The 27,131-nt window shown below is 42.7% G+C and overlaps 2 protein-coding genes across 2 annotated transcripts; one reads left to right on the top strand and one right to left on the bottom strand.

Moving 5' to 3' along the window:
• Positions 1 to 299: 299 nt before the first annotated feature.
• Positions 300 to 8,601, bottom strand: cfap53 (cilia and flagella associated protein 53). The gene is made up of 8 exons (XM_006627301.3): positions 8,393 to 8,601; positions 6,990 to 7,219; positions 6,179 to 6,352; positions 4,107 to 4,410; positions 2,565 to 2,783; positions 1,776 to 1,992; positions 1,195 to 1,297; positions 300 to 609 (listed from the first exon to the last, which is right to left on the bottom strand). Exons 1-8 carry the CDS (start codon positions 8,462 to 8,464, stop codon positions 369 to 371), a joined length of 1,560 nt encoding a protein of 519 aa, XP_006627364.2. The 5' UTR covers positions 8,465 to 8,601; the 3' UTR covers positions 300 to 368.
• A 5,590-nt stretch (positions 8,602 to 14,191) lies between these two features.
• tspan36 (tetraspanin 36) lies at positions 14,192 to 25,637 on the top strand. The gene is made up of 7 exons (XM_006627268.3): positions 14,192 to 14,357; positions 19,697 to 19,888; positions 21,264 to 21,338; positions 21,966 to 22,061; positions 22,825 to 22,968; positions 24,421 to 24,504; positions 24,864 to 25,637. The coding sequence occupies exons 1-7, from the start codon at positions 14,298 to 14,300 to the stop codon at positions 24,948 to 24,950; spliced, it is 738 nt and encodes a 245-aa protein (XP_006627331.1). The 5' UTR covers positions 14,192 to 14,297; the 3' UTR covers positions 24,951 to 25,637.
• Positions 25,638 to 27,131: the final 1,494 nt, after the last annotated feature.

The raw sequence follows: 27,131 nt of genomic DNA, 5'->3' as shown, positions 1-27,131 counted from the left end.
TTCTATGATTTCACAAATTCCCTTTGGATGCTACGGCTAGAATTAAAACCACTGACACCTAAACCAAAACAAATTTTATGGACATGCAAATGCAGCAAAAATATAAAAATTTTAAAACCTTAAAGAGGTTAAATGCTTTGTCTGATCCTAAAAGATCACCCTGTGAGGCAAGGTAAAGTATAAGACAGCCTAGAGCCCTGAGGCGTGGCTGTGTAACTCATTATTGTCAAAGCCAGATGTTTCCAGTCCCCAGCATCCGTGATAGCTGCAGAAGAAACCAATCAAGGCAAATACTCATCTTCTTTATTACATTAGATTTTATTCTGTTAGAGCTACAGCATGTGATATGTTTCTGTGCTTGTGCAATGTCAGGCTGAAAGCCAGTCCTTGGGGCTGGAAAGACGGGCTCTTCTGAAAGGGTGTACCTGCGCCTGGTCGGAACAGGGCCGGGAGAGAGCTTGCTGAACCTTCTTCTGGTACTCCTCCTCAGAGAGCAGCCCATCTTGAAACTCCTGCCACTCCTCGGCTCTCTCTGCCTCTCGCAGGCGCTGCTGGTAAGTCATCTGAGCCAGCAGCGCCCCCTGGTACTCCTGGTTAGCCTTCTTTCGGCTTCAAAGAAAGGTGGAAGAACAACATTTAAAAAAAAAAAGAAGGTAGAAGGAGAAGCTGTATTCTATGCTATCACCCCACATGTGTTAAGCACAAATTAGAATAGCACCACTTTACTTCCAGAGTGTTTACACAATGACATGTACCAATCTGCATTAAGGCAGCAATCGGGCCAGACACTCCTAAAACACATTACAGTGGATCTGACAGCTATGGTATAAGATAATCCAATGGCCGATGATAGAGGGTGGGCTCCTGAGCAGGGGTTCAAGAATTATAACAGGGAATCCTGGGATTCGCCAACAGTGAGTTCAGCTGGAAAGCAAGCAAGCTGCAATGCTACATCAGAGGCCTAGTGGTGGCAAACAATAAGAATTTAGATTGGGATCACTATGAAAACAGACAGAACACACAATCTGTGAGTTCAACTATTTTTCTTGTACTTCATTGGATATGATACATCTTCCTGTCTTAATTAGGGTGTTTTTTCCTTTGCTTGAATAGGGGGTGTAGAATGATTCAGAAATTTTGATTTTTTTTATTTTCAACAGCAAAAAGGAGGCTAATCTCCTTGTCTTTACACACCTTATCTTCTTTGCCTCTTCCAAAGCTTTCTGCTCCTCGATGGCTCTGGCCAGCTCATCTCGCTCTTTTGCAAGCTGGGCCTGTTTCTGGCTGTTCTCATCCACTGATGGACAACATTCCAGAAAAATAATGTTCTCAACATTAAAACCAGTAAGGAAAATTAACCCGTTTCTATTTGCTTTAACAGCCCCATGACTGAGCACCAAGTTTAGCATCTGAAATACATATAAAGTAATGGTAAGAAAGAGAAAAAATGGTAAGAAAACTAAAACAAACTCATAAAACTCATGTTGAAAGGGACATTGCATCCTCCTGCTGCATAATCAGTAATACGAGAAACTCATCTGTAAAATAGTTTCTGTTAAAATATATAGCCTGTAAGCAAATTATCACACCATGACACATTACACGGTTGACTACAGAACAATGCCAATTAAGATCAATTATATTACTTACTGATTTACTCAAGACATTTAGAAACAAAATCAACGCAGCAGCCCTGTGAGTAAACATCTGATCACTGGGACCAGGTTTAAGAGTCACTCATCTGGGGTCTAAAAGAGGCTCAAGGATGCCCTTACACTTCGCTTGGATCTGGAGGCGCCGGGTGTCCATGACTTCTTTCATGAGCCGGTCCCTGGCCTCCTTCTCCAGTCTCCACTGCTCAGCCTTCTTGGCCCAGGAGCGGTTGAGTTCAGCCTCCAGCAGCCGGTCCATCTCCACCTCCTGCCTCCTCTGCTCCTCCAGCTGCTGGGCCAGGTACTCCCGGTACCTCTGCTGCTCCCCGCGAAGCTCCAGCTGTGCACAACAGCATTTCACCATGGGTACAACACAAACACATGTGCCAGCCCTGAGCAACAGCGATAGATCTGGAGACCAATTCCTTTTGTGACGCAGTCTCTCAGTTGCCTGCTAGATGATTTCAACAGGAATATTATAATAATGCTATGAACTCAAAAGAAGAGAGGATCTCTTTCATTCCTTGCAACGGGAATTCATTTATGCATTTATTTATCATTTTTCAGGTGCTTCTTAGGAGCTTGTTCAGGTCTCATCATGGAATAAAGGAAAATGTTTTTGCAAGAGGTAAAACTTTGAACAGAAATGCTGTTATTAATTACAACTATTTCACATAGTAGTATTATTTGCCCTGCAGGAGCAGGAACACAGAGAGCACTTTATTTAGAATTGATCTGCTGCATTGACAGAATCGATCTGCTTTTACAGATCAGAGGACACTGAGATCAGTCCACATTTTCTTCGGCTCATTAGAACATAGTGATCAAAACCACCACAGAGGTGAGCATCCTGGAGGTCTGTGTGGCAGAGGGAGGAGAAGAGAGTGGAGACAAGAGGGGCTGCGGGCTCACCTTCCTGTGCTGCCTCTCCGCGGTCTCGTCCTGCTCTTCATGCAGCAGCTGCTCCATGATCTTCATGTCCAGCGCCAGTTCCTCCTGCTGCTCGCGGGCCAGCCGCTTCATCTTGAGGCGCAGGGACTGGTCCAGCAGGCGGCGCGTCTGCTGCTGGCTCTGCAGCCGCTGGCGCTTCTCGCGCTCCTCCTCCAGCCTCCGCATCTCCCGCTGCTCCTTCTGCCCCGCGGGAGAGAGCCCACGGTTAGCCGGAGCCGGGACACAACACTTCCGGTCGGCCCAGTTCTCCCAGCTCTCCTACTGCTGGCCTGTTGCACCTCCGGGAGCGCTTCACATCTGCATTGTGTCAACACTCAAGGTTCTCTAACAAGTCAAACCAGCGAGCAATGAACAGTGAAACACCAAGCTGAGACCAGAACTAAGAGTTAAACCCCCCTTCATTCCCCAAAGGGAGGCAATGAAGGGGCTATGAAAAAAGATGGGAGTGTGGAACAAGCTACCGGGCCACACTGTCGAAGCCGATACCCTGCCTTTTTTCAAGAAACAGCTGGATGAGATCCTTGGATCTCTTACTTAATCACTAACTACAAACATGTTAGATGCACTGAACGACCACCTCCTGCTTGTAACCTTTATTCTCGCCATTTGTTTGTAACCTCTGATCTTATGCTCATTTCCAACAGCAAAGGACAATAACCCAGGAGAACCGTGAGGATTCGGATACAAAGATCTACATGGCTTTTTCCTGGAGTGCAAACTTTTGCTCTGTATTTCCTAAAGGTAATTAGGAGAGTTTAACGATGCACACCTCGCGAAAAACAAATGTATTAAAACTTAAGAAATAGTTTGGGAAATTAGCTGAATTTGGAATGTTTCAATGATCTGGCAATTTTTACATCGAAGGAAAAAAGTACAAAATCCTTGTGCGGTTTTATCTCTCCTGACATCTTCACAACAAATTAATTAAAGCTGTATGAATATCATCAGGTTTGCATAAATTAAGTCAAAGGCAATGAAGTAGCTGTAGTTGTGATATGAAGTCCAACCCCAAGGAACACTAAAAATGTCCGTGCTTTCATAAGTCAGTATCAGCACACATAAATCACAATCATGGTGCCATGTGTTCACAAAGATTTTAAGCAGTGAAAGAAATAAATGTCTGATTTATTGACTGAATACAAAGCACTTTTAGTTCAGAGTAATTATAGAGAAAGGCTGAACTAGACGTCCTATTTCAAACTAAACTTTACAAGAGTTTCCTTGTAAGTAAACTTTAGAAGAGTTTCCTGCTTTTGCCTTAAGTCTCAAGCAAACACAGGTGAATGGAAGACGTACTGTAGTCATTTACATAGCTTGGTATTTTGCTGGAGCAATTCAGATGAAGGGGACAACAGAAGTGTCTCATCTGGGATTTAAACTTGCATCCTTCTAGTAACGGGTTCAGAACCCTGACCCCTGCTCTACACTGCCCTACACATACTCTTACACAAGAACCCTTAACTGGGAGACATGGATGTCACAAAGATTAGTGAGCTCAGGTACCAGCAGCTGTGCCTCCTCCTCCTTCAGCAGCTTGGCCTGCAGTCTCTGCGCCTCAGCGTCAGCTTTCTGTACATCCAGGAAGTCTGCCAGCTTGCGGCTCCTCTCCCTTTGCCGTTGGGCTTCCTGGCCTTCCCTCTCCTCTTTGGCCTGTCGGTCCTTCTCCCACAGCTGGACAAAGAGCTCCTCCTCTTCCTGCTGCTGCCGGCGCATCCTCTCCTTCAGGGACAGCTGGGCCGTCCTCTCGGAGCAGACCTCGTCCTGCCTGCGGCGGGTCATCACTGCCCGCAGCTCCTCACACTGCTCCCTGGACACAGACACAGAGGCAGGGTCTCAGGCCAATCACCCCCTTGTCTGCCCCCAGGACACACACACACAGGGGCAGGGTCTCAGGCCAATCACCCCCTTGTCTGCCCCCAGGACACACACACACAGGGGCAGGGTCTCAGGCCAATCACCCCCTCGTCTGCCCCCAGGACACACACACACAGGGGCAGGGTCTCAGGTCAATCACCCCCTTGTCTGCCCCCAGGACACACACACAGGGGCAGGGTCTCAGGTCAATCACCCCCTCGTCTGCCCCCAGGACACACACACAAAGAGGGGCAGGGTCTCAGGCCAATCAGCCCCTCGTCCACCCCCAGGACACACACACATGGGCAGGGTCTCAGGCCAATCACCCCCTTTTCTGCCCCCAGGACACACACACACAGGGGCAGGGTCTCAGGCCAATCACCCCCTCGTCTGCCCCCAGGACACACACACACAGGGGCAGGGTCTCAGGCCAATCACCCCCTTGTCTGCCCCCAGGTCACACACACAGGGGCAGGGTCTCAGGCCAATCACCCCCTTGTCTGCCCCCAAGACACACACACAGGGGCAGGGTCTCCGGCTGAACCCCGAACCCCCTCGTCTGCTCTCTGGACGCACACACATGGGCAGGGTCTCAGGCTGAACCCCAAACCCCTAGTGTTCATTCCAATACACACCATGCTGATTCCAAACACTGGATTACACACATCTCAGGCATCAAACTAATTCCCACCAAAATAAATGCACACTTATGTATACAATAAGAGTACAGTTATGAAGGTTCTGCATGGTTTTAGAAGCGCCCAGCTTCTTGCAAAGAGAAAATTGCAGTTCTGAGTTCTTATAATGAAATTTCAAGTTCTGAGTGTGCTGACTAAGACTGTTTTATATCACTCATTGCTTAAGTGCAAAAGGGACTGCGTGGCTGATTTAAGATGATGTGTTCTTTAATAGAAGCCTCTGCATTATGCAGCATTAAACCTTAAGCCCCCATTTTGCTTCAGTTAGCTTTTCTACGCTTGGCGTGCAATAATCAGCTTTAGCAGTCAGTCAAAGGGAGAGTGTCTGGGTAACAAAATATTCAGATTCTGTTATCCACCATGTTATTCATTATTGTCTTCCTAATCCCACACCAGTGTAGGCAGTAAAACAATAGATCAATTCATTTCTTCCCATTCAAAAACAGCAAAGTATTTTTACAGTTAAGATTTAGCTTCTCCAAACTGTGCTCACTCACACACACAGACTTCTCAGTTAGGAATCTGTGTACTGAAGTACTTGTTAGCAGGTTTGGATTTACGATAGTACCTAGATAGAAAGAGACATTTGTAAATTATAACCATTCGCCACATTCTGTTTGTTCAAATGCATAGTAAATCATTCAGAATCCTGGATTCTGACCTACCGAAGTGCTGGGTATAAAAACAAGGCATTCATAAAATGACGTCGTTCAGAAAAAAAGAAGCACTGCAACAGACACAAACGCTGTATATGATCCTTCTGTTACCCCTGCAATACCCACATCAAAATCACATTAATATGCACCCAGAGCATTTTCTGCAGCACATTATATTGAAAGGTGTTCAGATTACCATGCTAAAACGTTAACATTATTGGACTAATATGGGTCACAATCACTCTTGACACTGTGGTCAGTGGCACAACTAAACAACAATGACTAAATAAGAAAGAGGGAAGGGAATGACATCATCGGTTTTGGTGCACACCCGAGGTTAATCCAGGCTACCCCAGCGTGGACTTACTGGAACCTCTGATCCAGCTTCTCAGCCACCAGCTTTTGTCTCTCGCTCTCTCTCTTCTCTCGCAGGAACTTGGCCCTCTCCCGCATCTTTGCCTGCCGCTCCAACAGGGTCTCCTCCCTGGACTCCAGTTCTCTGAGGTAATTTCTCTCCTCGGTCTCCAGCAGGTCACGCAGCCTGGACATGCAACAATGTTTTTTTAAAATGCATACATGGCTCCATCGTCTTCTTTACATTAGGGGTACCCAAAGAATCACCACGGCACCCCCACATGACCACCACAGGGTTGCTGCCATATATATAGTATATCTGGTCCTGTAGTCTACTTGCAAAGAATCTAGCAGGAATGGGCCAACCCAGCTCCCCGCAGAGCCACAGCCCAGAGGATTTGTAATCATCACTTTCTCAACACATGGAACAATTTCATTATTGAAACTACTTCAGCGTGTGAAGATCATTTGGAAATGAAGTTGCTAACACCCTGTAACTCTCAAAAAACACAGCTGGCCGTTGCTGATCTACTGATCAAAACACCTGAGTGTTTCAAGTCATTACAAAGTGATGGTGTCCCGTTGATGACCTGGACTGACCACCCGTGGCTGATATATAAGATAGCTTCGGTGTCTCGGCCAAAAGCTTTTAGCTGCTGTCAGACCTGGGAAAAATGGATTATACATCCTTTATTACAGTTCCCTGACTTGGGTCACTTTTCCATTTCATTCACATATTTTCTTCTAAGACCTTTCAACACGTTTCTTCAGTCTTATCGATTCTTTTCATGTTAGTGGCAAAGCAAAACCTGAGCAGGTCCAACCTTTCCCTCCTGTCCTCAATGCCCAGCTTGTACTGCTCCATGGCTTCCTGCACTCGTCTCTGGACGGTGCCCAGGGCGATGCGGCGGTCCGTGGCCCTCTCCCACTGGGTCTGCAGGTCACGGCGGCTCTGGTGCTGCATGAAGGCCAGGACTTGGCCCCTCGCCGCCTCCTGCCGCCGCCTTTCCAGGATCAGGAAGTCAGGCGGCCTCGCCGAGGGGAGCTTGGCTCTCTGCAGGACACGACACAGATTGCAACTCGAACTGGGAGCCACAAATATTAAATCCATCCACCAACCCATCTATTATAATAATAATTATTGCTTACACTTATATAGCTCTTTTCTGGACACTCCACTCAAAGCGCTTTACAGGACAGGTAATGGGGACTCCCCTCCACCACCTCCAATGTGCAGCATCCACCTGGATGATGCCATAGTGCGCCAGAACGCTCCCCACACACCAGCTATCAGTGGGGGAGTGATGAAGCCAATTCAGAGAAAGGGATTATTAGGAGGCCATGATTGGTAAAGGCCAATGAGAAATTTGGCCAGGACACCAGGGTTACACCCCTACTCTTTTCGAGAAACACCCTTGGATTTTTAATGACCACAGAGAGTCAGGACCTTGGTTTTAAGTCTCATCCAAAGGACGGCGCCTGTTTACAGCATAGTGTCCCCGTCACTATACTGGGGCATTAGGACCCAAATGGACCGCAGGGTGAACGCCCCCTGCTGGCCCCACTAACACCTCTTCCAGCAGTAACCTTAGTTTTTCCCAGGAGGTCTCCCATCCAGGTGCTGACCAGGCTCACACCTGCTGAGCTTCAGTGGGTTACCAATTGTGAGTTGTAGGGTGATATGGCTGCTGGCTAATTCTATTCTCTATCAAAGTTTGAATAGGGAGCCCCATTGATTCCACCCACCTCCAAACCATCCCTCCACTGGACTGAGGATGGATTAATGATAAAAAAAACACTTCAGAAAAAAAGAAAAACTTAAACTTCAGAAGAGCCCATGAGTGACCTCAAATCTAAGAGAAGCTCTGTAGGAAAAGCAGTCAGTGTTCAAGTTATAGATGCAGAAGAAGATCAATAAGCAAAAACAAAGACTACAAATTACCATTGCTTTGTTGTCAAATATATGCACCCGGTAACGTTCTTGTTTACTTCCTAGAGTTTTGCTCAATACACGATTATGGGATATCGTAGACTCACAACTATAATTCAGGTTGATCTGCTCACAGCCTTGAGTTACGTTTTCATGATGATGAGACGACGACGATAATGGTCATTACATCATTATCAGTTTTATAGGACATAACAGAAATCTCGAGGTTTTAGTTTATTTAACTTTGACGAAAAACCAAAACCCTCTCCTCCGAGTTTAACTCCAGACATCACTTACCACAGCGACTGAATGCGGAGTGGGTCCAGTGAATTCCCTGCATCGCGGCTTGCTTCTCTGACTTACTTGCATTATTATCTCTATTTTATCTCGGAGGTTTGTGCCTCTATTTCACTCTTTGAACGCAGCTATAACATTTACATCTCGATGGAATCACAATAAAACTTGTGTACGGAAGTAATGAAAGGGTCCCATAGCAACCGACACACAAGTACAGGAAATGACAAGTGGTTGCTAAAGAAACGCAATGCTCTCGGCCTCAGTGGCGCCGACTGTATGTGATACAGATATCGATACAACAGTATATATCAGAATAGTTAATAGTAATAACATCATTTAAAACTTGACGCGTTCTAAAAAGCGAAATTCAACACTTTTGTTATATTTCTGTTGGTTAGTTATAATTCCAAATTGGTAATTAAATCATCTTCAACTCATTGAGTTAAGAATAAAAAATACATTTCACGATGGAAGCTAATACTAATTGGGGCTTTTTCGCGCTGGCTTCTCGTGTCTAACTACATATTTTTCCTTATCTGTAATTTAATAATAATTACACATTTCAGTAGTTTCCTGGTGGACTCCCATTTTCAAGTCAAAGATATAACGAGGATCTTAACACTGAGATTCTCACGCATTTATAGTTAAATGACGGATACTTGGAAACGGAATCAACCCGTGATTGAAAATACCACTGTCGTGAATGCATAACAGTGTCTCAAGATCAGTGAACTGCAAATTCATGAGTTAGTCATGTGCTACCCCGCGGGGATTAGAAAGAATTTCTCTGCTGTTTCATCGTGTTACAGCGTTTTCTTTATTCGTGACCGGTATGATATCACAAACGATGCCGGTTTTCGGGCTTGGGCCTTCGCAGCTCCCCGCCCCCAGTTCATCACTCACCGCATGGGCGCGAACCCGGGTCTCAGGCGTCACTCAACAGCGGTCTTGCCGGCTAAACTAAAGAAAACTTTCATCAGCCCGGGCGACCAAGATCCCTCTTATGCGCAGGAGCGTATTCGTTACAATGTTGAGGGAAGATCTTTTACCTGTAAAAGTACTAGATTGACAGGTTAAAGAACTCCTAGAGATTAGACAGAGAACTCTAGCATAATTCATGATGTGGAAATATTGTGTGAGAATTGGTCATTAGACTGGAATTTGTAGGCCAAATATGAGAGCACCACTAACTAAGTGGTCCGCTAACCACTTATGGGTTTTGTTTAGAGGTCTCCAACCTAGTACTGACCAGACCCAGCCTTAGCTTTAACATTAGAAGACAAAAAAAGCACATCAGACAGCTCAGGAAACTTGCATAGTCAAGTCTTAACCCTTAATCAGTTAAAGCTAGATGTGTGAACTTCCCTCCTCCCCCCTGTAAAAAATATATTAAATAAGGACCATTTTGTACTACCTTTTTACAAGTTTCAGGGCAGTTTGTGGCTGAAAAAACCCCACAACTAGGCAGCTGTAAACAAGTCTGGCATTGCTTCAAGAGTCACCCATGACATTCAGTTATTAATGCATTGCCTTTGTTGTGTGGATATGCTTGACACTCAAGTGAAAGATACGTAATGGGTAAAACAAGATAGTGATTGTTCTTTTATTTGAACATTTGAGCACTCTTCAAATCTTGTTAAATGTAATTAGAACTCGGATGTAGATGAACTTATGTTCAGTAAGTCTTTAAAAAAAATGAAAGTGTCAGTGCAGAAAAGGATTATTCAATCCTTGTTCTAGGTGGCTGGTGTGTAGGAGTGTTTTCATTCCAAATTGGCTTTAAATGAGATAAGTCATATGGCTGTTAGCTTAACTGGACCAATTTAAGACTTTTCCCTAGCTCTTCAGACATTGGTGCTTTAAAGCTTTAAAAAATGCAGACACACATGCCCTCCAGGACCAGGAGTGGACACTCCTGTTGTAGAAAAATGCTCCTTAAAAAAGACACTGCAAGCTATAATATTGCTTGAAAAAGCTGAAGTGCATAGAATTATTTGAGTTTCCAGAATTTATGAAACCCACATTATAATTTCTGTCATTGAATATGATTAGGATTGTTGTCATTAATGTCATGATGACAGGATGATAATTATAATAATTCTAGCAGACAGATCACAGTCGGCAGGATATTGTTTTTTGTATTCTTTGTTAAAAATTGTGCAACATCTTTTAAGTACAAATCCATTATTGTTGTTATTATTATAATAAGCAGAACCTTTTGATGTACATCATCAGCTATCTTTATTACTCATTAGTGCTTCATGTCATTTGATTTTCACATCCTCCTATAATTAGCATTTCAAAGGGAAACTTGGTTTCTAAACAAGGAGAGAAAACAGTTTAACATAAAGAGGATGAAAACATAATGGGATTTACTTTTCCCTGTGAAACTGTCACTGCAGATCAACAGCAGGGCTGTGTTAGAAAAAGTGGCAATGGTCATCACTATGAAAATGTACTTCTTTGATTTTCCAGACTATGAAAACATTGGCCAGTGTCTTGCTGTTCCTCTTTTGAAAGCTACTCATCATGTACTCTCTGATCAGAGAAACGCTGTCATGAAGGGTTAAAAACAGGCGCTGTCAAACCTCCTGAACTATACATTTAAAATCAATATAGATGATAACGGTGTCTTTTTCAAAGGCAGTCCAGAAGCATTACAACATTTGTTTTGGTTATGTCCTGTTGTTAAAACATTCTGGATGGCTTTGCCAAATTATATAAATGATTCTAATATTGACATTTCTTTTGGAGAAATAGATGTTACGTTACTTTTTAAATCTATAGTAGTATAAAAATAGTACAAAAATATAATTTGTCATTGACTTAATCATTATACTTGCTCTGTATAGATATACTTGTTGTTATATGCAAAAAATGAAATGCTCTGGGAAGGGCCCACATTTGAGCAGTTGAAATTTGACATTTCAACTACTGCATACTGTATCACACTGTGTGGACCTTATCTTTATTTACCTCACATTAATCTTCTTTGTAAAATGCAACTGTATTATGTAGCCCTGGTGATGTCACAAGTACTCTTGTGTGTATTGTATACATTCTTTGTTGCAATTAAAAAGTGAAACAAAAAAGCTGAATGGAAAGATAAAAACACCTCAAGTTTTCACCAGGGACTGGAAACCAACTCTTTTCATTGCAGGTGCCATTGTGTTTGAGCAGTTTCTGTAATATCGCAGAAAATGACAACCCCACTGACACTGATGCAACTCATTGAAAAGACCAACTTCAAGAATCTTAATGCCAAAAACTCTCTTTGCTCTGTCTGTACTTCAGATGGCTTTTTACCGTGTGATCTACTTGAGGCAGAGACCCCCATGTGACTGGGACACTGCTCCTCTTTGATGAAACAACACACTGGATACATCTCTTGAGATTGCCCAACCTCATCTTCAGCAAGTTTTCTTTATTATTTTGTGGCATTCCATACATACTCTTCACTGTTGTTACGTATCTTCTTTTTCATCTGCCGCCTGACCATGCATCACAAGGCTGAAGTGTTTTAAAATAGTAAAAAAGTGGAATATTTGATGCAGCACTGTCACACACATCACAGACCTGTGCATGGAATGTAGTTCCTGATAAATAAGAGGATTATCATTTACTTTTCAAATCAGGAACTCCAACAGTTGTGGAGAAAATACTTTGGTTTCCAGTAGTGCCAGGAAACTGTTGCCAGCCACAGACTACAGTATGTCAATATCTTTATGGCTTAGTGTAGCTAGGCAAGGATGGTCCTGGTCAGTATTTGGTTGGGAAACTCTAAACAAAACATCTTAGATGAGACATTAAACTGAGGTCCTCACTACTTGGTCATTAAAGATCCCAGGACACTTTTTGTGAGAGTACGCATTTACTAACCATGGTGTCCTGGCTCAATCCTAACCTTTGAATCTTTTGGGATATAAGGTACTGTCAGTGTCGATCAGCTATTCATATTTTTATTCATCCTCAAAACTTTCACCAGGGACCAGTCTCCTGGTGTTGAGACCTCTGTATTTACAGTGAGACCTGTCGTTTTTCTTCCTTGGTAAGGAAATTAAGGCTCAGTCTGGCTTTGTGCAGAATGCAGAGATGCTTATCATGCAGAAAACAGCCTTTGACCCACTTGTTGACTTCCTGAGAGTACAGTATGACAAGTTGTTTTTATATTAATTTAATTGAGAAGAATTGGCATCCCTTCCAGGGTGTACCCAGCGCCTGTTGCTTGCTGGAAATTTCTCCCTCTCCCCCTCCCCCCGTGACCCTGGATTGGATAAAGCCGTTAGAAAGTTGATGGATGGATGAACTGAGAAGAATTTTTAGTGCTTGGGCAGCAATCGCATTATACAAAGATATTTGAGATTAGCCAGGGCAGACCCTGACTGGAGGGAAAGCTTTCAGTATGCTGCTTTGGCTGAAAATGTTTGAAATTTGATTTCTGGACTCCCTGGAGTTTCTGTCTGTGAACGGTATTATGTTGATGTTCTAAGAAGTTCCCCATATTTTAAAGCCATAAAGAGAAAGAAAAACTGGGAAAGTTTCTCTTTCTCTGAATGGCTTTGATATGGTATACAACACAATGAATGTTTGCTTTATATTATTTTCAATCAGAATTAATGACATTCTGTTGTACTAATACAGTCTCCATGTGCTTTCAAATGTTGAGTCCAACATGTGCCATAAATCTTTGACAGATCTAATTATGAACCAAAGCTATGCCCAGCTTTGTGAAAATAATCCTTTTTGCACGGCATGATTAGTTTTATACACAAAAAGGTCTACACATTCGATCACATACTTTCTGTTCTAAATTTACTAAGCACATTCAATTACTAAAAGGATAATTCTTCACTATTTCAGTATGTGTTGGAAACACTTATAAATGAGTAAAGAATGAGATAGCAATCAGTTGAATTAAGAAACCCCAGATCATCAAGGGACGAAGGGTACTCACATTTGGATCCTAAAGGATAATAATAATAAATCCACTGATTCATTTATAACAACATTGTAAAAAGTCTTTAAAGTTTATGATGAAAAAATACTTATAATTTAAATAAAACAACCCAGATAATTGCTCTCCTGGCCTGGAAACTACACACCCTATGATCTCTGCGTTTTTAAGATGTCTGCCCATATATTGTCTAAATTTGATTAGTCATCTTTGAATACTGTTTATCGCCGTTTCAGACTCGTTTCCTTTTCATTTAGGTTTCCATAGGATACCAATCGAGACACTTTTCCAAATTTTGATTTGATTACAATAAGAATGGTACTGTCACATAGTACTAAAGATGTTAAACGATTCTTTCTGGTTATTTCTTTTCATGAAAGATATCGTGTTGATCACAACGGAAAACAGAGTGCTTAAACGTGTTGATGAAAGCTGCCTTTGCGACTCTAGACAAGACCCTAGTTTTACAGTATCTGCTGTCAATGAGCACTCAACAGTCCAGCTCCCGATATTCTGAATTGTATTTATTTTCCAGGTAATGTATGGGAACGTCCATTATGTGGGAAGCTCTCCTATCTTCACCTTTCTCTTGTGACACAAATGGTGAGATTAGGAAACAAATGTAATTTTTTTTACAGTGATTAAGGTAAGGAAACCTATTGTGCAAGGCATGTGAAATGACTTCAACGCCGATGACTGACGTGAGCTCGATTCGCTTGGTCCACAATACCTCTGAGAAATTACTGTAAGAGAAATTGCTGGGCTCTAAGACCCAGACAGAAAACCCTAATTATTTCCCAGAGGTCTAATCATGTGACTGTGTGAGTCAGAGCGATACCCGTCATGTGGTTTATTAAGTTTAACAGGTTGCTCATAACAGTTGCAATCGCTGGAGAAATTGTGAAGCGACGATTTCAGAAGCATTTTACACTCTTACAGTAACTGCAGACAATGGATTGCGGATTAATAACTTCGAAAACAGTTCTACTGTTGCTGAGCTTGATTTTTTGGGTAAGTTATTTTTTTCTAGAATATGTTACATTTGATAATATGCCTCGACCCTTTGTTTTAAATGATTGTGTGTGGCGAGGATAGTACGAAACAAAAAAAAACGGCTACCTGCGAGTGGGTGGAACATTTTCAAAAAAGCTCATCAGAAAATGTAGTAAGAAGAAAACAATTCTCATTAGTGTCTATAACTGCTCACACTTTATTAACCGTGTATAAAATGTTAACTTGTATGAAATAAACCACAAAATGTGGATTAAGATTGATAATGTGATCATTTTATTAAACCCAGCAGTGTACCTCTTCGGTATTGGGCCGTGATGGACTTAATTCGCTGCCCTTCATCGTGCGTGAATTTTAAAACGCAATTGACATGGATATCCAGTTTACAATATGAGATTATACGTAGGTTAACTATTCATACATTCATACTAGTAAGTCAACTACAAGAGCCCAGTCGACCCACGGCTACATTGAACCGATTCGGCAGAAAGTTTTAAGTGGGAGTTTGTTCCGAATCGCTGTGCGTGATCCGTATTTATTGGGCGAGTATTTTTAGTTAATAGTGTATATGCGTATAAATCAAATAGTTGTTTTTGTCTTGATGAATCCGATTTTGTCAAGATTTGAAATCCAAGAGTCTCTAAACGCCGCCTTGTTTAAGTACCTTATTCTTCTTATAAACCGTCTTAAACCAGGAAAATCAATTTCTGGGGGGGGACTTCAATTCGACACTCCTTTTGCATTAGTTGAGATGAAAAATAGTTCAACAGAGACTCAAGTTTGGGCTTTTTCAGAGCTCTTGCCGTGTTCTTTAGCCGAATAAGCTGAGTCATTTGACCTTTGCTGAGAGTTTATCATTTTAAAGCATCTCTTGTAACCCCGTTTTGTCTTTAATCTTGCATTTTCTCTGTAGGAAAGAATACATATGTTTAAATGGACTGTATAGAATCTGCTTGTCCATACTTCCTAATGTTGTAACATCTCTTACAGGGCAGCAAGCTGGCACAAGAGCATCCCAGGCATTTACAGTATCTTATGTAAAGATGTTTCTGGGTTGGCATTGGAATCATGACGTATTTATCACAACACCGCGGGTGAATGAGCATTGCGTATAGATCCTGTGCCGCATTAATGACCTATGGGTACTTGTAAAATATAACATTTGAAACTGCGTCTTCCTGTGTTCCTATGCGTTGGTGCTCGTGGCCTGGACCTGGAGGTGGATTCTGTTCCTTTAGCACAGTGGTCTCTAGTCCTGATCCTGGATTCTTCTAATCTGATCAATTCCATACATCACATGTATATCTTGTGTAACAGCCTGTATATAGGCTGTTTTTAAAGATCAGCAATAATTTGTGGTCCATCTTGTGACCTCATTTTACTTATCCTCCTAATTTGTTCAATCAGCTGCTTGTCAGATCTTAATCAGGTGCTAATTGAAAGGTGTCTCTAAACTCTGCTGAAACCCATCCGTCCAGGCCAGTAGCTGGCAGCTCCTGCTGTAGCTCACACAGTGGGTGTGCAGATCTCTGAAAGAAAGGTGCTAATCATTCAGCATGGAAGGGCTAGCGCACGCTTTTGCCTTTCATTTCTAAGCAAGCTCTCTGCAGCCTCACCAAAGCCTTAAATGAAGAGCTGTAACTGACAATAGGGGATAGCAAACCCTTTCATTCATTCATTGACACATCTTAAATCAAAAGACACAAATACTGAGACGAAGGCCTTGTTTTTGTTGAAAACATGAATTCATTATTCATACAGGTGATCTACTCCTAATGTCTGTTTTCTTAAATAGACACGTATTGGATTATTCTTAAGAGAATGTTTGCAGTTGATTACACAAGGGGTTCACTTCATTAGAGGCAAGGTTAACTAGAGATCACCCGATGAGAAATATTGCAGTTACTCAGCTAATGATTGAATTCGAATCAATGATGTAACCAAGCATATGGAACACGAGCCAGAAGGCACTGCGCCTCCTGGGTTTGAGTTTGACACCTGATGTACAGTGAGGCAGGGGAAGTCAACCGTGGCAACTCCATTCCATGCCGTTGCAGATTTTGAAATCCTCCAGTTAATTACTTCATTAGCTGAGGTGCTGGAGATGACTTCAGTGGTCAAGGGTTAGCTGGGTCAAAAATTGCAATGGAACAACATAAGAAAGTGGACGAAGCCATTGGCCAGGAGCCATATCACCCTGCAGCTCACAACTGGCAGCCTACTGAAGCTCAGCAGGTGTGAGCCTGGTCAGTACCTGGATGAGAGACCTCCTGGGAAAAACTAAGGTTGCTGCTGGAAGAGGTGTTAGTGGAGGCAGCAGGGGGTGCTCACCCTGCGGCCCATATGGGTCCTAATGCTCTAGTATAGTGAGGGGGACCCTATACTGTAAACAGGCGCCGTCCTTCGGATGAGACTTAAAATTGAGGTCCTCTGTGGTCATTAAAAATCCCTGGGCGTTTCTTGAAAAAATTTCCCATTGGCCCTTCATGGCCTCCTAATAATCCCCATCTATGAATTGGCTTCATTACTCTGCTCTCCTCCCCACTAATACCTGATGTGTGGTGAGCGTTCTGGTGCACTATGGCTGCACATTGGTGGTGGTGGAGGAGAGTCCCCATTACCTGTAAAGCGCTTTGAGTGGAGTGTCCAGAAAAGCATTATATAAGTGTAAGCAATTATTATTATTTTGGAAGAGACGCACTTGCTCTCCTCCCTGTGGCAGTTAAGGAGACACTGGAGACGCTTGCTTGTTATTACCACTCATTCTGCCGCCCCTTCGAACTCCACGTGCGTTTCTGTCCGGAGCTGGGCAGAAAAGAGTGCACAGAACTCCAGCAGGAGGAGCTTGGGTTGTGTTTTACCTGTGTGAAGGAGTGACTGACAGAAATAGTATCGTTCTTATTTGCCAAGCTGAAAATTGGACTCGGACAGCCGGGTGGATGGTAACTTGTTTTACCGTTTGAGTAACAAGCCCATGTTCAGAGGGCAGTTCTCTTGGAGTGGGGGGCTGATTGAAATGACAGCAAAGGTGGTCCTATCATTGTAATAGAATCACGCTGTCAGTCTTAACAGGCAGAACATCAGATTTGTAGTGTGAGTGATTTCGGTATTCATTGAGAGGTCCACTGTTTGGTAGCAAGTAATTGCTGTTTGTGGTTGCTCCAAATCTAATTAGGATGAGTGAGATGCAGTATAACACTGCTAGCCTTGAAGGTCTTCAGTTTCTTAATGTTTTAAGAAAACCTTCGTGCTCTTCAGCAGTTCTTTTTTTTTAGATTGTAACATGGATTTGACTGTGATATTGTGGCATATTTTTAGGACTTTTTATGAAAGGATGGTTTGTCTGAAATGAAAATCTGCAAAGGAACCTCAATTCGTCTGAGCTCCAGGAATTGTACTGAAGTGTGGTGTGATAAAACAGTTTCTATGAGGAAGGGGGCTTGTGTTTTGGTGGTAAAAAGGTTTTTATTTGCTGTGAAGTGGGTTAGTGTCTCTTTCAGTTCTGCATGCTCTTCAAAGAGCTTCATCAGACGTTCTCTTAAGGCGCCTCCAGCAGTTCCGCTGCAACACGCCATTGACATCCTGCTAAATTGAACTTGATTAGGATAGGAAGTCTTATTGTTTTTTGTCTTAATTGGGGTGACCTGTAGACACGGAGCCGCTGCCATCTTGCCCAGTTCTCCGGGCTGGGCGGTTTGTCATTCCCTTTCTGAGTCCAGGGTCTCCCAGGAACATGGCTCTCTGGAAGCTCAGACATCAGTCTGTGTTTCCAGTCTCCTCTCTGGAGCCCAGACAGCTACTCGATCCGTTGGAAACTCTGAAAAATTGTCCAAAGGGAAGTGGCGGTCATGGGATCACAGCAGTGAGCCAGACGTTTCGCCTGCTTACGCACAGAATGAAGAAACTGGATGAGTTGAAGGTGACTTTTAGTTTCAAGGTCAGCGTCCCAGTCTGTAACTAGGCAGTGGATTTAAGCTCTTTGTTTTGTCACCCTAAAATATCTCATCCATTGAGCTTTTTTGTACTGCATTCTTTAATGGGATGATGTATCACTCAAAAAACAGCCTGGCAGTGTACTAGGAGCTAGTGGGCAGGTTGGCGTTACACAAATCTGCGTTTGTTTAGAAGGAGCCTGTTGGTCTTCTCCACTAACAATAAGGACCATGCTCCTTCTCGGCAGTAGAGTTAAGACAGTAGCACTATTGCGGTTTGTCTCTGGTGCTAGATGAGCTGGCTCAACAAAATCACTCGGTGGGGAATTACTTTTGGTTGCGTCTTTCAATCCCACTGTGAGGAGGGGGAACTTCGGGCACCATACTCATTGCTGGAGCTGGCTTTGTCACGTGTGTGCGAGTGTGTCGACAGCAGTTTCCCATGTGGGAAAACAGGAGAGGGGTTCAGCAGTTGTAATGGAGGGCAAAGCTAGTGTTAGTTGTTCCCCTATTGACATGCACCAGATAAGAGGATATGGGTTCCTTACCAGATCAAGCGTGATGCATGTTAAAGGATAACAGAGTACAAACACAGTATTTTACGTTCATAAATTCTGTTTGTCTTTTGAGATCAGTGGATCTGGATAAATAGTAGGTGAATTTTTCCAGTTTAATATGGTTTCTAATTTATTAACCATAATAAAAAAAACCTTATTTTATCCTTCTGATATTTGATGTGTTGGGTGATTAAAACAGAAAGACTGCTCACACAGCTCCACGACTAAATGTCATCTGCTTGTTCATCCATCTCCAGACCTGTCCTTTGTCTGTTCATTCACCAGTGGTGCTGAGTGGACACACCAGAAGGTGTCCTGTGACTGGACTTGACCACGTTTCCCAGAACGAGCACACGAAGGTGTGAGCTCACGCAAACGGGTCACGTTAGAAACAGAAGACCAGGCCTTTAAAGGGCTTATGGAATAAATGCCTTCTTGAAGCACCAAGTAAAAGGATGCCTTTACTAACTGTTATTCATTGGTCCAAACATGGCCTCTCTGTGTTGTCAACGATGAGCTCACTCTGATATGAAAAAAGGAATAAAATGACATGCTTCTGTGCTTGATGTTCAGGTCTGTTCTGAAGCACTTCTGCATTTGGACCAGCTGTGAGGCTGTGTCAATACCTCAGATTTGCCTAATTGTTCAGTCTTACATGTAGAGTCACTGAAGTGTGTTTCCGGTCATCCCATTAACCACTGAAGGCCAAGTTTGACTTTTAAAAGGAGTGTGATTGTGACGTTGCACCCGGAAGCCCTGTCTGCAAGGCAGAGGCCAAAACTGGTCAGCTGGTATTTTTTTACATGTCTAGGCTGATGGAAATTAAGTGTTTTCTCTTTCTCTGTTTCAGGCTGCAGGGGCTGCTCTGGCATATGTGGGCTCCTATGTCTTCACCAGCTACAAAAACTATGACAACTTCCTGGAGGACAAGTACACACTCATTCCTGCGGTGGTGATCCTGGGCGTCGCCGTGGTGATGTTCATCATCGGAATCATCGGGTGCTGTGCGACGCTGCGCGAGTCGCGCATTGGGCTGGGGTTTGTAAGTATGACACTGCAGGTCTGGCAAGACCCTCGGGCTTCTCAAGGGCAAAGGGTCTGTCTCTCTACCGGGTCTTGCTGCCTCCGTGAAACTCCGCTCAGAGGAGAAAGGTGCATCTGTACAAACTGTAAAAGAATCTTCCGTTGGAAGACATTGTAGTTTTGACCAATGTATCCCTCCCTAAAAAATACATTAATACTTGAATCAAAGTATCAATGTGTGTCCAGGTCAAAAACTTGGTTTAGTGTTTATTGTACACTAAAGCTCAGCTATAAACTGTAATAGAGAAAGAATGTAAACAGATAAAACATGGCAAACAAGTGGTTAGAAGAAAAGGGTATTGCTTAAACAGCATTTTACCGTAATTGGACAGGAACTTGAGTTCGTTTTAAGGTAGCTGCTGCTGGTTGCTTTCACAAAAACAGTAGCCTCATTGAAGGAGTCCCACACACAGACTTTCAGTTCCTTTTTTTCTGCAAAAGAAAAAACACCAAAAATGTACGCAAAGCAGAAATCTTTTCCCAAAACAGTAGGAGCTTCACTTCTTCATTAGTTGCCCATGCAGGTCGATGGGGGTGGAGTTTCAGAAAGTCATCAAGACAAAACTAAAACCAGGAATACTGGCAAAAAATACCGCACCAGGGAAATGGGTAGTGTAAGGATATCATTGAAATTATTGAAAACATTTTAGCGGGTCTTCTGACCTGTTCTTTTCACTTCCTGTTTTTGATAATGGTGGGAGGCTGGGGGAGTGGAGGAACTTATTACTTTATTAATCACCCAAGCTTAATATCATTAATACGCATTTAATACCATGCAAATTTATACTGATTATATTTAGACACATTAATACCCATCTTGGATAAGATCAAACTTTTTTGTAACCTTAGTAGAAGAGCCCCCCAAATAGCCATTCTCTGCAAGTTTAGTTCCACTCAACTGATGTACTCTTCTGTCGACTGTACTCTTCTGCTGTGGATGTCTCTTGGGTCATATTGTGTGTTTTCATGGCTTGTGATTGTCAAACTAAGCTGTTTTCACGCATAATTAAACACAGGTGTGGCCAAACCGCCCTCTGTAAGGCACATTGTTAATTCTAAAACATTTCAATATACCGTAGGTCCCATATCAAGGGAAGTGAGTACTGTCTGTAAAAATGCTCAGTAACGTAATAACTTTGTTGGTACAACAAAGCCTGAAACGTTTTTTCAACACAGTACTCCCTGTCCTGCATAGGACTGCTGTTTAAGGAAAGCAGTGTTAAACAAGCTAAAGAAAACACAAGTCATGTCAAGCAGGCCTTGAAGAGAGAGTTAAGGCTAAAAGCTGAGCTCTGTTTCACTTACTGTTTTCTGTTTTCGTATCTCCTCATCAGTTCCTCATCATCATCTTGCTGATCTTTGCAGCCGAAGTGGCAGCCTTTGTGCTGGGAGTTATCTACCGGGGAAGGGTGAGTGTTGCCCAGCTATCCCCTGCTCTCATTGTTGTGGAAATTCTGCCAGTTTTCTTCATCATTAGACTAATGAGACCATGTATATTCTGCACAGCAAAAACTCTCAGAAAATGCTGATGTTCTTCTCATCTCAAGGTGGTGTGCTCATTTGTTCAAACTTACCTGTTATTCTATCCATTACAGCACAGATATAAACACCTGTGGTGCTTCAACATTTAATGAGCAAGTATTTTTCAAGCATTCAGTAACCAACCACTACTCCCTTTTTATGAAATTCTTTCCTACTGTACTTAAATTGTGATTTCTCTTCTATTTTGTGATTAATTCAAACATACAAAATAAACAGCTAATTATTTGAATTATTTTTCCTCTTAGCAGGAAAGAAAGCAACGAGGATGTGTCGCTGTCTTTTTAAAACAAGCCTGAAAGGGCGAGTGTTTCTAAAGATAATTTCCACACAGCAAAAAAATAAGTCAAAGTACCAAGAGTGCCTATTGGTTATAAGAATTCTTGAGGTTTCTTGTTTATTTGAGAAGAAATTATTGGCATTCCAGTCCTACAAACTCCATTGTTTGCAGATTGCGTGTCTGTCTTTGTCTGAGTGTGTGTGCCTATTTTTTCTAGGTAAATAGAGACATTGAAAAGTCAATGGCCGAAGTTTTCCAGAAGTACGATGGGAAGAATTCGGAAAGCAGAGCAGTGGATTATTTGCAACAACAGGTAAACTGGAGAAGGTTCGAAAGCTCTCATTCTGGGGGGAGGAGTGTGGAATTTCTGGCAGTGTCGCATGCTAGTGTTTAGGATACATTATAGTGAGGCTTCTCTGGTGAGAGAGTTAGCTGAGTAAATTGAAGCACAGATCCAGTCTGACACTGAAATTCAATGACTTTAATGGCTGGGATACACGCAATCGGAGTCAGGACAGGGCCGAATGGAACAGTTGTCTTCAGAGTCGCATGTTGGCCATGTGGGTGAGTTTGAGTGGAAAAGGATAGAGACAAGGCAAGTGAAGTATTTGAAATCCAGTGACCTTGCTGGGTCATGTGAGACTCTTGAGGCCATAGAAAGATGTTGTCTTTCAGTGTCTGTGCAAATATCTCACTGTATCACCAGGCTTAAGACAGACCAGCTGGTCTTAAAAGCTGGAAACAAATAAGTGCTAAGTGAAAGTATTCTAAATATCAGTGCCATGTTGTGGTGTGGAGTAGGGGTGGAGTAGTGATTGGGGGGGGGTGTTTGTGGGGGGTGTGGAGTTGGTGTGCAGTAGTGATTGGGGGGGTGTTTGTGGGGGTCGTGGAGTTGGTGTGCAGTAGTGATTGGGGGGGTGTTTGTGGGGGGCGTGGTGTAGGGGCGAAGTAGTGATTGGGGTGGTGTTTGGGGGGGGTGTGGTCTAGGGGCGCGGTAGTGATTGGGGGTGTGGGTGTGGGTGTGGAGCAGGGGCACAGTAGTGATTTGGGTATTTGTGTGTTTTTCTGCTCTGCAGCTCCAGTGTTGTGGAGTGAAGAACTACAGCGACTGGAACAATACCGAGTGGTTCCACACCTCTGGCAATGGCAGTGTTCCCCAGTCCTGCTGCAAGTCTGCCTTCGCCAACTGCACCGGCCAGCCTGGCTTCATCAACACAGAGGTAAGGGCCGACTCCCGGAGAGCAGGCTCAGCACGCAGGTACCTCCTCCTCCTGTCCTGGTGGGGCAATCTCTGTGCAGTCCTGATTCAAACTGAACAGTTACCAAGGTCCACGTCTTATCCTAAATGGTACAAAGCTTCAAGGTAACTGCAGTGGTTGAGAGAAGCCACAGTTACTGATCCATAGTTTTTATGTATTGATTTGTTTTGATGTTCATGTTTTGAGGACATCAAATGTTTTTGTGCAGTTTTGGTTTCTTTCGTTTTGGCGACCCACCATGGGTGCTAGGGTTTGAGGCGGAGGAATGAGAGGGTGATGTGCAAATACTGATTGTCTCATTGTCTGCTGTTAAAGCTGGGATATGTCCCCACTGCCACTGCATCAGTGGGCATCAACAACAGGCTGCACTAGAGACTGGAAACTGTAGAGTCACCATCAGTAATCATGATGTGGGTGGTAGGGAGCCTTGGGAACATGAGACCTCTTTTCCTGTGTTCAGAAGGTTGTGCTCAAAGATGGACCTAACTCTCAGCTGCTTCTAATGCAAACTGAAAGAGATTTTCGGATGCTGTACAATGTGTTCACGTGGCTGGAGAGTACTACAGCTAAAGTTCCTGTGCTTCCCTGACCATCTGCACTCTCCACGTGATACCATAGTGGGGCCTTTGTGATTTGTGTTTCTAGCATCACGGAGGGTTTTGGCAAACGAGAACCCTTTCTGAACAGGATTAAAACCAGATGCCCGGTGCGTTCAGATTCCTGTTCAATAGAGCATACAAAAGTTACAAACGAGGAGGCCATTGGACACATCTAGCTTGTTGCCTAAGAGGTCTGAGGATCTCCTCCAGCTCTTTCTTGAAAGAAGCCAGGCTCTCAGCACCAAAAGCATTGCCATTCATTTTTTCCAGACCCCTGAAGCCACTGGGTAAAGAGGTTGCACCTGCTTTCTATATTAAATGCACAACCTTGGCAATTTCTGCTTGTTTTTTTTCTATGAAACTCTCTGAATTGCTGCTAAGGAGCATCACACATGGCCGTTTCTAACAACTGTTCTCTCCTTCAGAGACTGTCCATTGAAGACGAGTCTCTGCTGGTCATGTGTGTGATTCATTTTCCAAATGGGCATGAGACCATTAGTCATATATAAATCATTTTCAGCAACCTCAAAACCTACTATAAGTGATGCTGATATATTTATTTCAAGACGGTCACTCTTTGTCTCATTCTAAAATGACTTTGACTTGTGTATCATTGGGTTTTTTTTGTAAGTTGTTTCTCAGCTGTCTACATTGTGGCCATCTCTCACCAGATCACCAGATCAACTAACCATTATTTCTTATGTTGAGCTTGCCGTGGCCTGGCAATTAAACTAAAGTACAAAACTTCAGAAACTGCTGCAAACGGGAAGAGTGGTGATCTTTTGTTCTAAACGTGTTGTCTTCCAACTCACAGGGCTGTGAAACCAAACTGGAGCATGTACTTCAGGAGGTCCTGAGCTATGCCATGCTGGTGATTCTGGGGTTTGCCATCATCAAGGTAACTTTTCATTGTGCTTTTTAATAAATATTACAAGGAACATGGTTCTATTAGATGAAAAGATCTTTAACAGCCTGACAGACTATGCATACTCAAACCCGAGTACCGAGAGGTACCGGAGCACCATTCCACACTGGGATCTTGGGCATACAAGCACCAAGATTGAGCCATCAGATACTCCTAGTTGCCTGACTGCTTATAGATTTCTGTATAGTACATCGTAAGTAGGCAGCATATGGCACATTTGACATGAAACAAGGGTGAGCAGATTGAGCGTTTTCAGTATATTTTATTTGTGCACATAGCGAATGTCTGCTGCAAAGACCCTTGCCTTATTTTTTCTTCTGTTTGGATTTCAGTTCTTCGGGATGCTGAGCGTGTGCGTGATCACGTGCAGAAACAGGAACCAGAATGAGTACCAGCCCTTGTCTGGCACATATGCGTGAAGATCCCACACTCTTCACTCGGGGTCTGGAGAGATAGTTGTTTTGTTCAGGATTGTCCACACACACACACTTGGGTGTTTGTTCTAATGTCTGTATTGGAGCAAACCGTCACGTTTTCAGGGGGACATTTCTGGTTTTGTATTTCTTAATTTCAAGGTCCAAGGCTCCAAGGGGATTTTTTTTCACTTAAGTTTCATATGTCTATTAGATTGAAGAGTTTTGCTCAGAGTGTGTTGATTTGACAGGTAGGACAGGATTCGGTATTATAAGCTGACTAATGAAATACTGAAGGCAAGGAATTGCTGTTCTGTAAATATGCCTCAAGTCTGAAGTGTGCCTTGCTTCTTGAATTTCTCTTATGGTTTTAAATAATTCTGTTAACTAATAATTGTGGGAGAAAATGTATATAATGCACCTGGTACAAATAATATTTGAACGGAGTCTAGGATGATATTATTTAGAACCTCATTTTTAAGTGGTAGGCAACACTGAAAGGCACTATTACTATTGTTTGTTTTCTTTGGTCACTGAACCTTTATGCTGGAAATAACCTTTTTTTAAAAAACAAATCAGATGCCATAAATATCTGTTGTGTGTGTTTTTTAATTCAAAATGTAATAAAATAAATTCTGAATTAACTGCTTTGCACACCTAAATGCACAATAAATGCAGTTCTGCAGATCTGAATATGCTCAGAAATGTAGATTGTTTATTGAAAATAGTGCTTTATGTTATGTAAAGTTAGAACTTTTTTTAAATGTATGGCAGTTGTCATTTCTGAAGTTTAAAATTTCAGAGTTATATCAAGATGATAAAAGTGTATCGATTCAGTGATTTAGGAGATAGAATCCAGATTTTTTTTCCATCCCTGTTCAAATGTACCTAGTAATTTAAAAGTTATCAACAGTAAAGTACTTGATTTTAATTAAGCTTTTTTTCCCAAACATTTACTTACAATTACATACAGTTACACACTTAATGGCAATGTCAAAACTTATTTTTTGCTTTACAGTTCAGTATTTGTGTTGATCATTACATTAATATGAATGATGAGTATATTATGTAACTTTTAGAGTAATTCAAGAATACATGTGATCATATTAAAATAAAAACATAATGTTTGTTCATTCCACTGATTTAAAGTAACTTTAAGCATTGAGATACATTCCCTTTAAGTCTGCAGAAGTCTGCAACCCCCTTAGTTCACCCAACCCTGAGTGTAAATATTTGAGATGCTTTCCTGTTGCCACTTTGAGTTCTGACTCCATTTGTTTCTTCAGCATGTTAAACACACACTCACTTTTTTTAAAGTATCTTAAGCAATTTGTAAAAATTTAACAAGACTAACAGTAACAATGAAACATTAAAAACAAATGAAACTACTCTACATAAAAACACCTAATAAAATGAACTCAGTTGGATTTTAAGCCAGATTGACTTTTCAATCAAGAGTTTTCCACTTGTTTGTCCCGATGATCTCCTTGGTTGCACTGGATGTATGTTTTGGGTCAATGTCACGCTGCATGCTAAAGCGCTGCCCAATCAGTGTGGCAGCATTTTCTTCTGCATTGGGAGACCAAATGTTTCTGTAAAATTCAGGAATTCTTTACATCTCCAAGGCTTCCCACACTTTGGTAAAGCTTTGTCTCCTTCTCATCTGCTCAGCAAACTTGCATTCAAAACTTTCTTGGCGCATACTGGTGCTTCCCCAGCAAATTCTCATCAGGCTCGTCAGCTCTTGCATCCAGTAGATTACCGTGGTGATTTGTGTATGTGGTAAGTATGCTTGCAGAATGTAACAGAATATTGTAACGCTCAGCGGGTTCGCCGACGGAAAGAAACGGGCCGGAGTCTCTGGCACAGGTTGGCAGGACATTTATTAAGGACGCTGAGGGGGGGTTACACACATACAGTAGGGGCAGGGGAAACACAGCACTGCACCACACCTACGCTGACACAAGAGGGAAGAGGGCATCCCCAGCCCTTGTCCCACTATAAACAAGCGGGTAGTCCCGCCCCTCAGCCGCCGCTCGCAGCCTGCCTTGCGTGCAAATGGCTACAGCGCCCTACGTGGGCTCTACGATATAGAAGACAACTGGAACATTTTCACATGAATTATTGATCCCCAATACTTAATAGGTGGAGTATCCCTTTTAAGTTATTGTAACGAATACGCCCATG

Source organism: Lepisosteus oculatus, chromosome 3, assembly GCF_040954835.1.
Source record: "Lepisosteus oculatus isolate fLepOcu1 chromosome 3, fLepOcu1.hap2, whole genome shotgun sequence".
Lineage (NCBI taxonomy): Eukaryota > Metazoa > Chordata > Actinopteri > Semionotiformes > Lepisosteidae > Lepisosteus > Lepisosteus oculatus.
The sequence above is the reverse complement of the archived record's forward strand: the minus strand, read 5'-3'. Positions and strand labels throughout refer to the sequence as shown.

Excerpts from the sequence above, each read along its gene's own strand:
- cfap53 (XM_006627301.3), bottom strand. The coding sequence starts at position 8,464 with ATGCAAGTAAGTCAGAGAAGCAAGCCGCGATGCAGGGAATTCACTGGA. Across the intron at positions 6,353-6,989 it reads ATTGAGGACAGGAGGGAAAG|GCTGCGTGACCTGCTGGAGA; the intron begins GTTGGACCTGCT and ends TTGCATGTCCAG. Across the intron at positions 1,298-1,775 it reads CCTCCAGATCCAAGCGAAGT|TGGATGAGAACAGCCAGAAA; the intron begins GTAAGGGCATCC and ends GTTGTCCATCAG.
- tspan36 (XM_006627268.3), top strand. The coding sequence starts at position 14,298 with ATGGATTGCGGATTAATAACTTCGAAAACAGTTCTACTGTTGCTGAGC. Across the intron at positions 22,969-24,420 it reads CTGGCTTCATCAACACAGAG|GGCTGTGAAACCAAACTGGA; the intron begins GTAAGGGCCGAC and ends TCCAACTCACAG. Across the intron at positions 24,505-24,863 it reads TGGGGTTTGCCATCATCAAG|TTCTTCGGGATGCTGAGCGT; the intron begins GTAACTTTTCAT and ends TTTGGATTTCAG.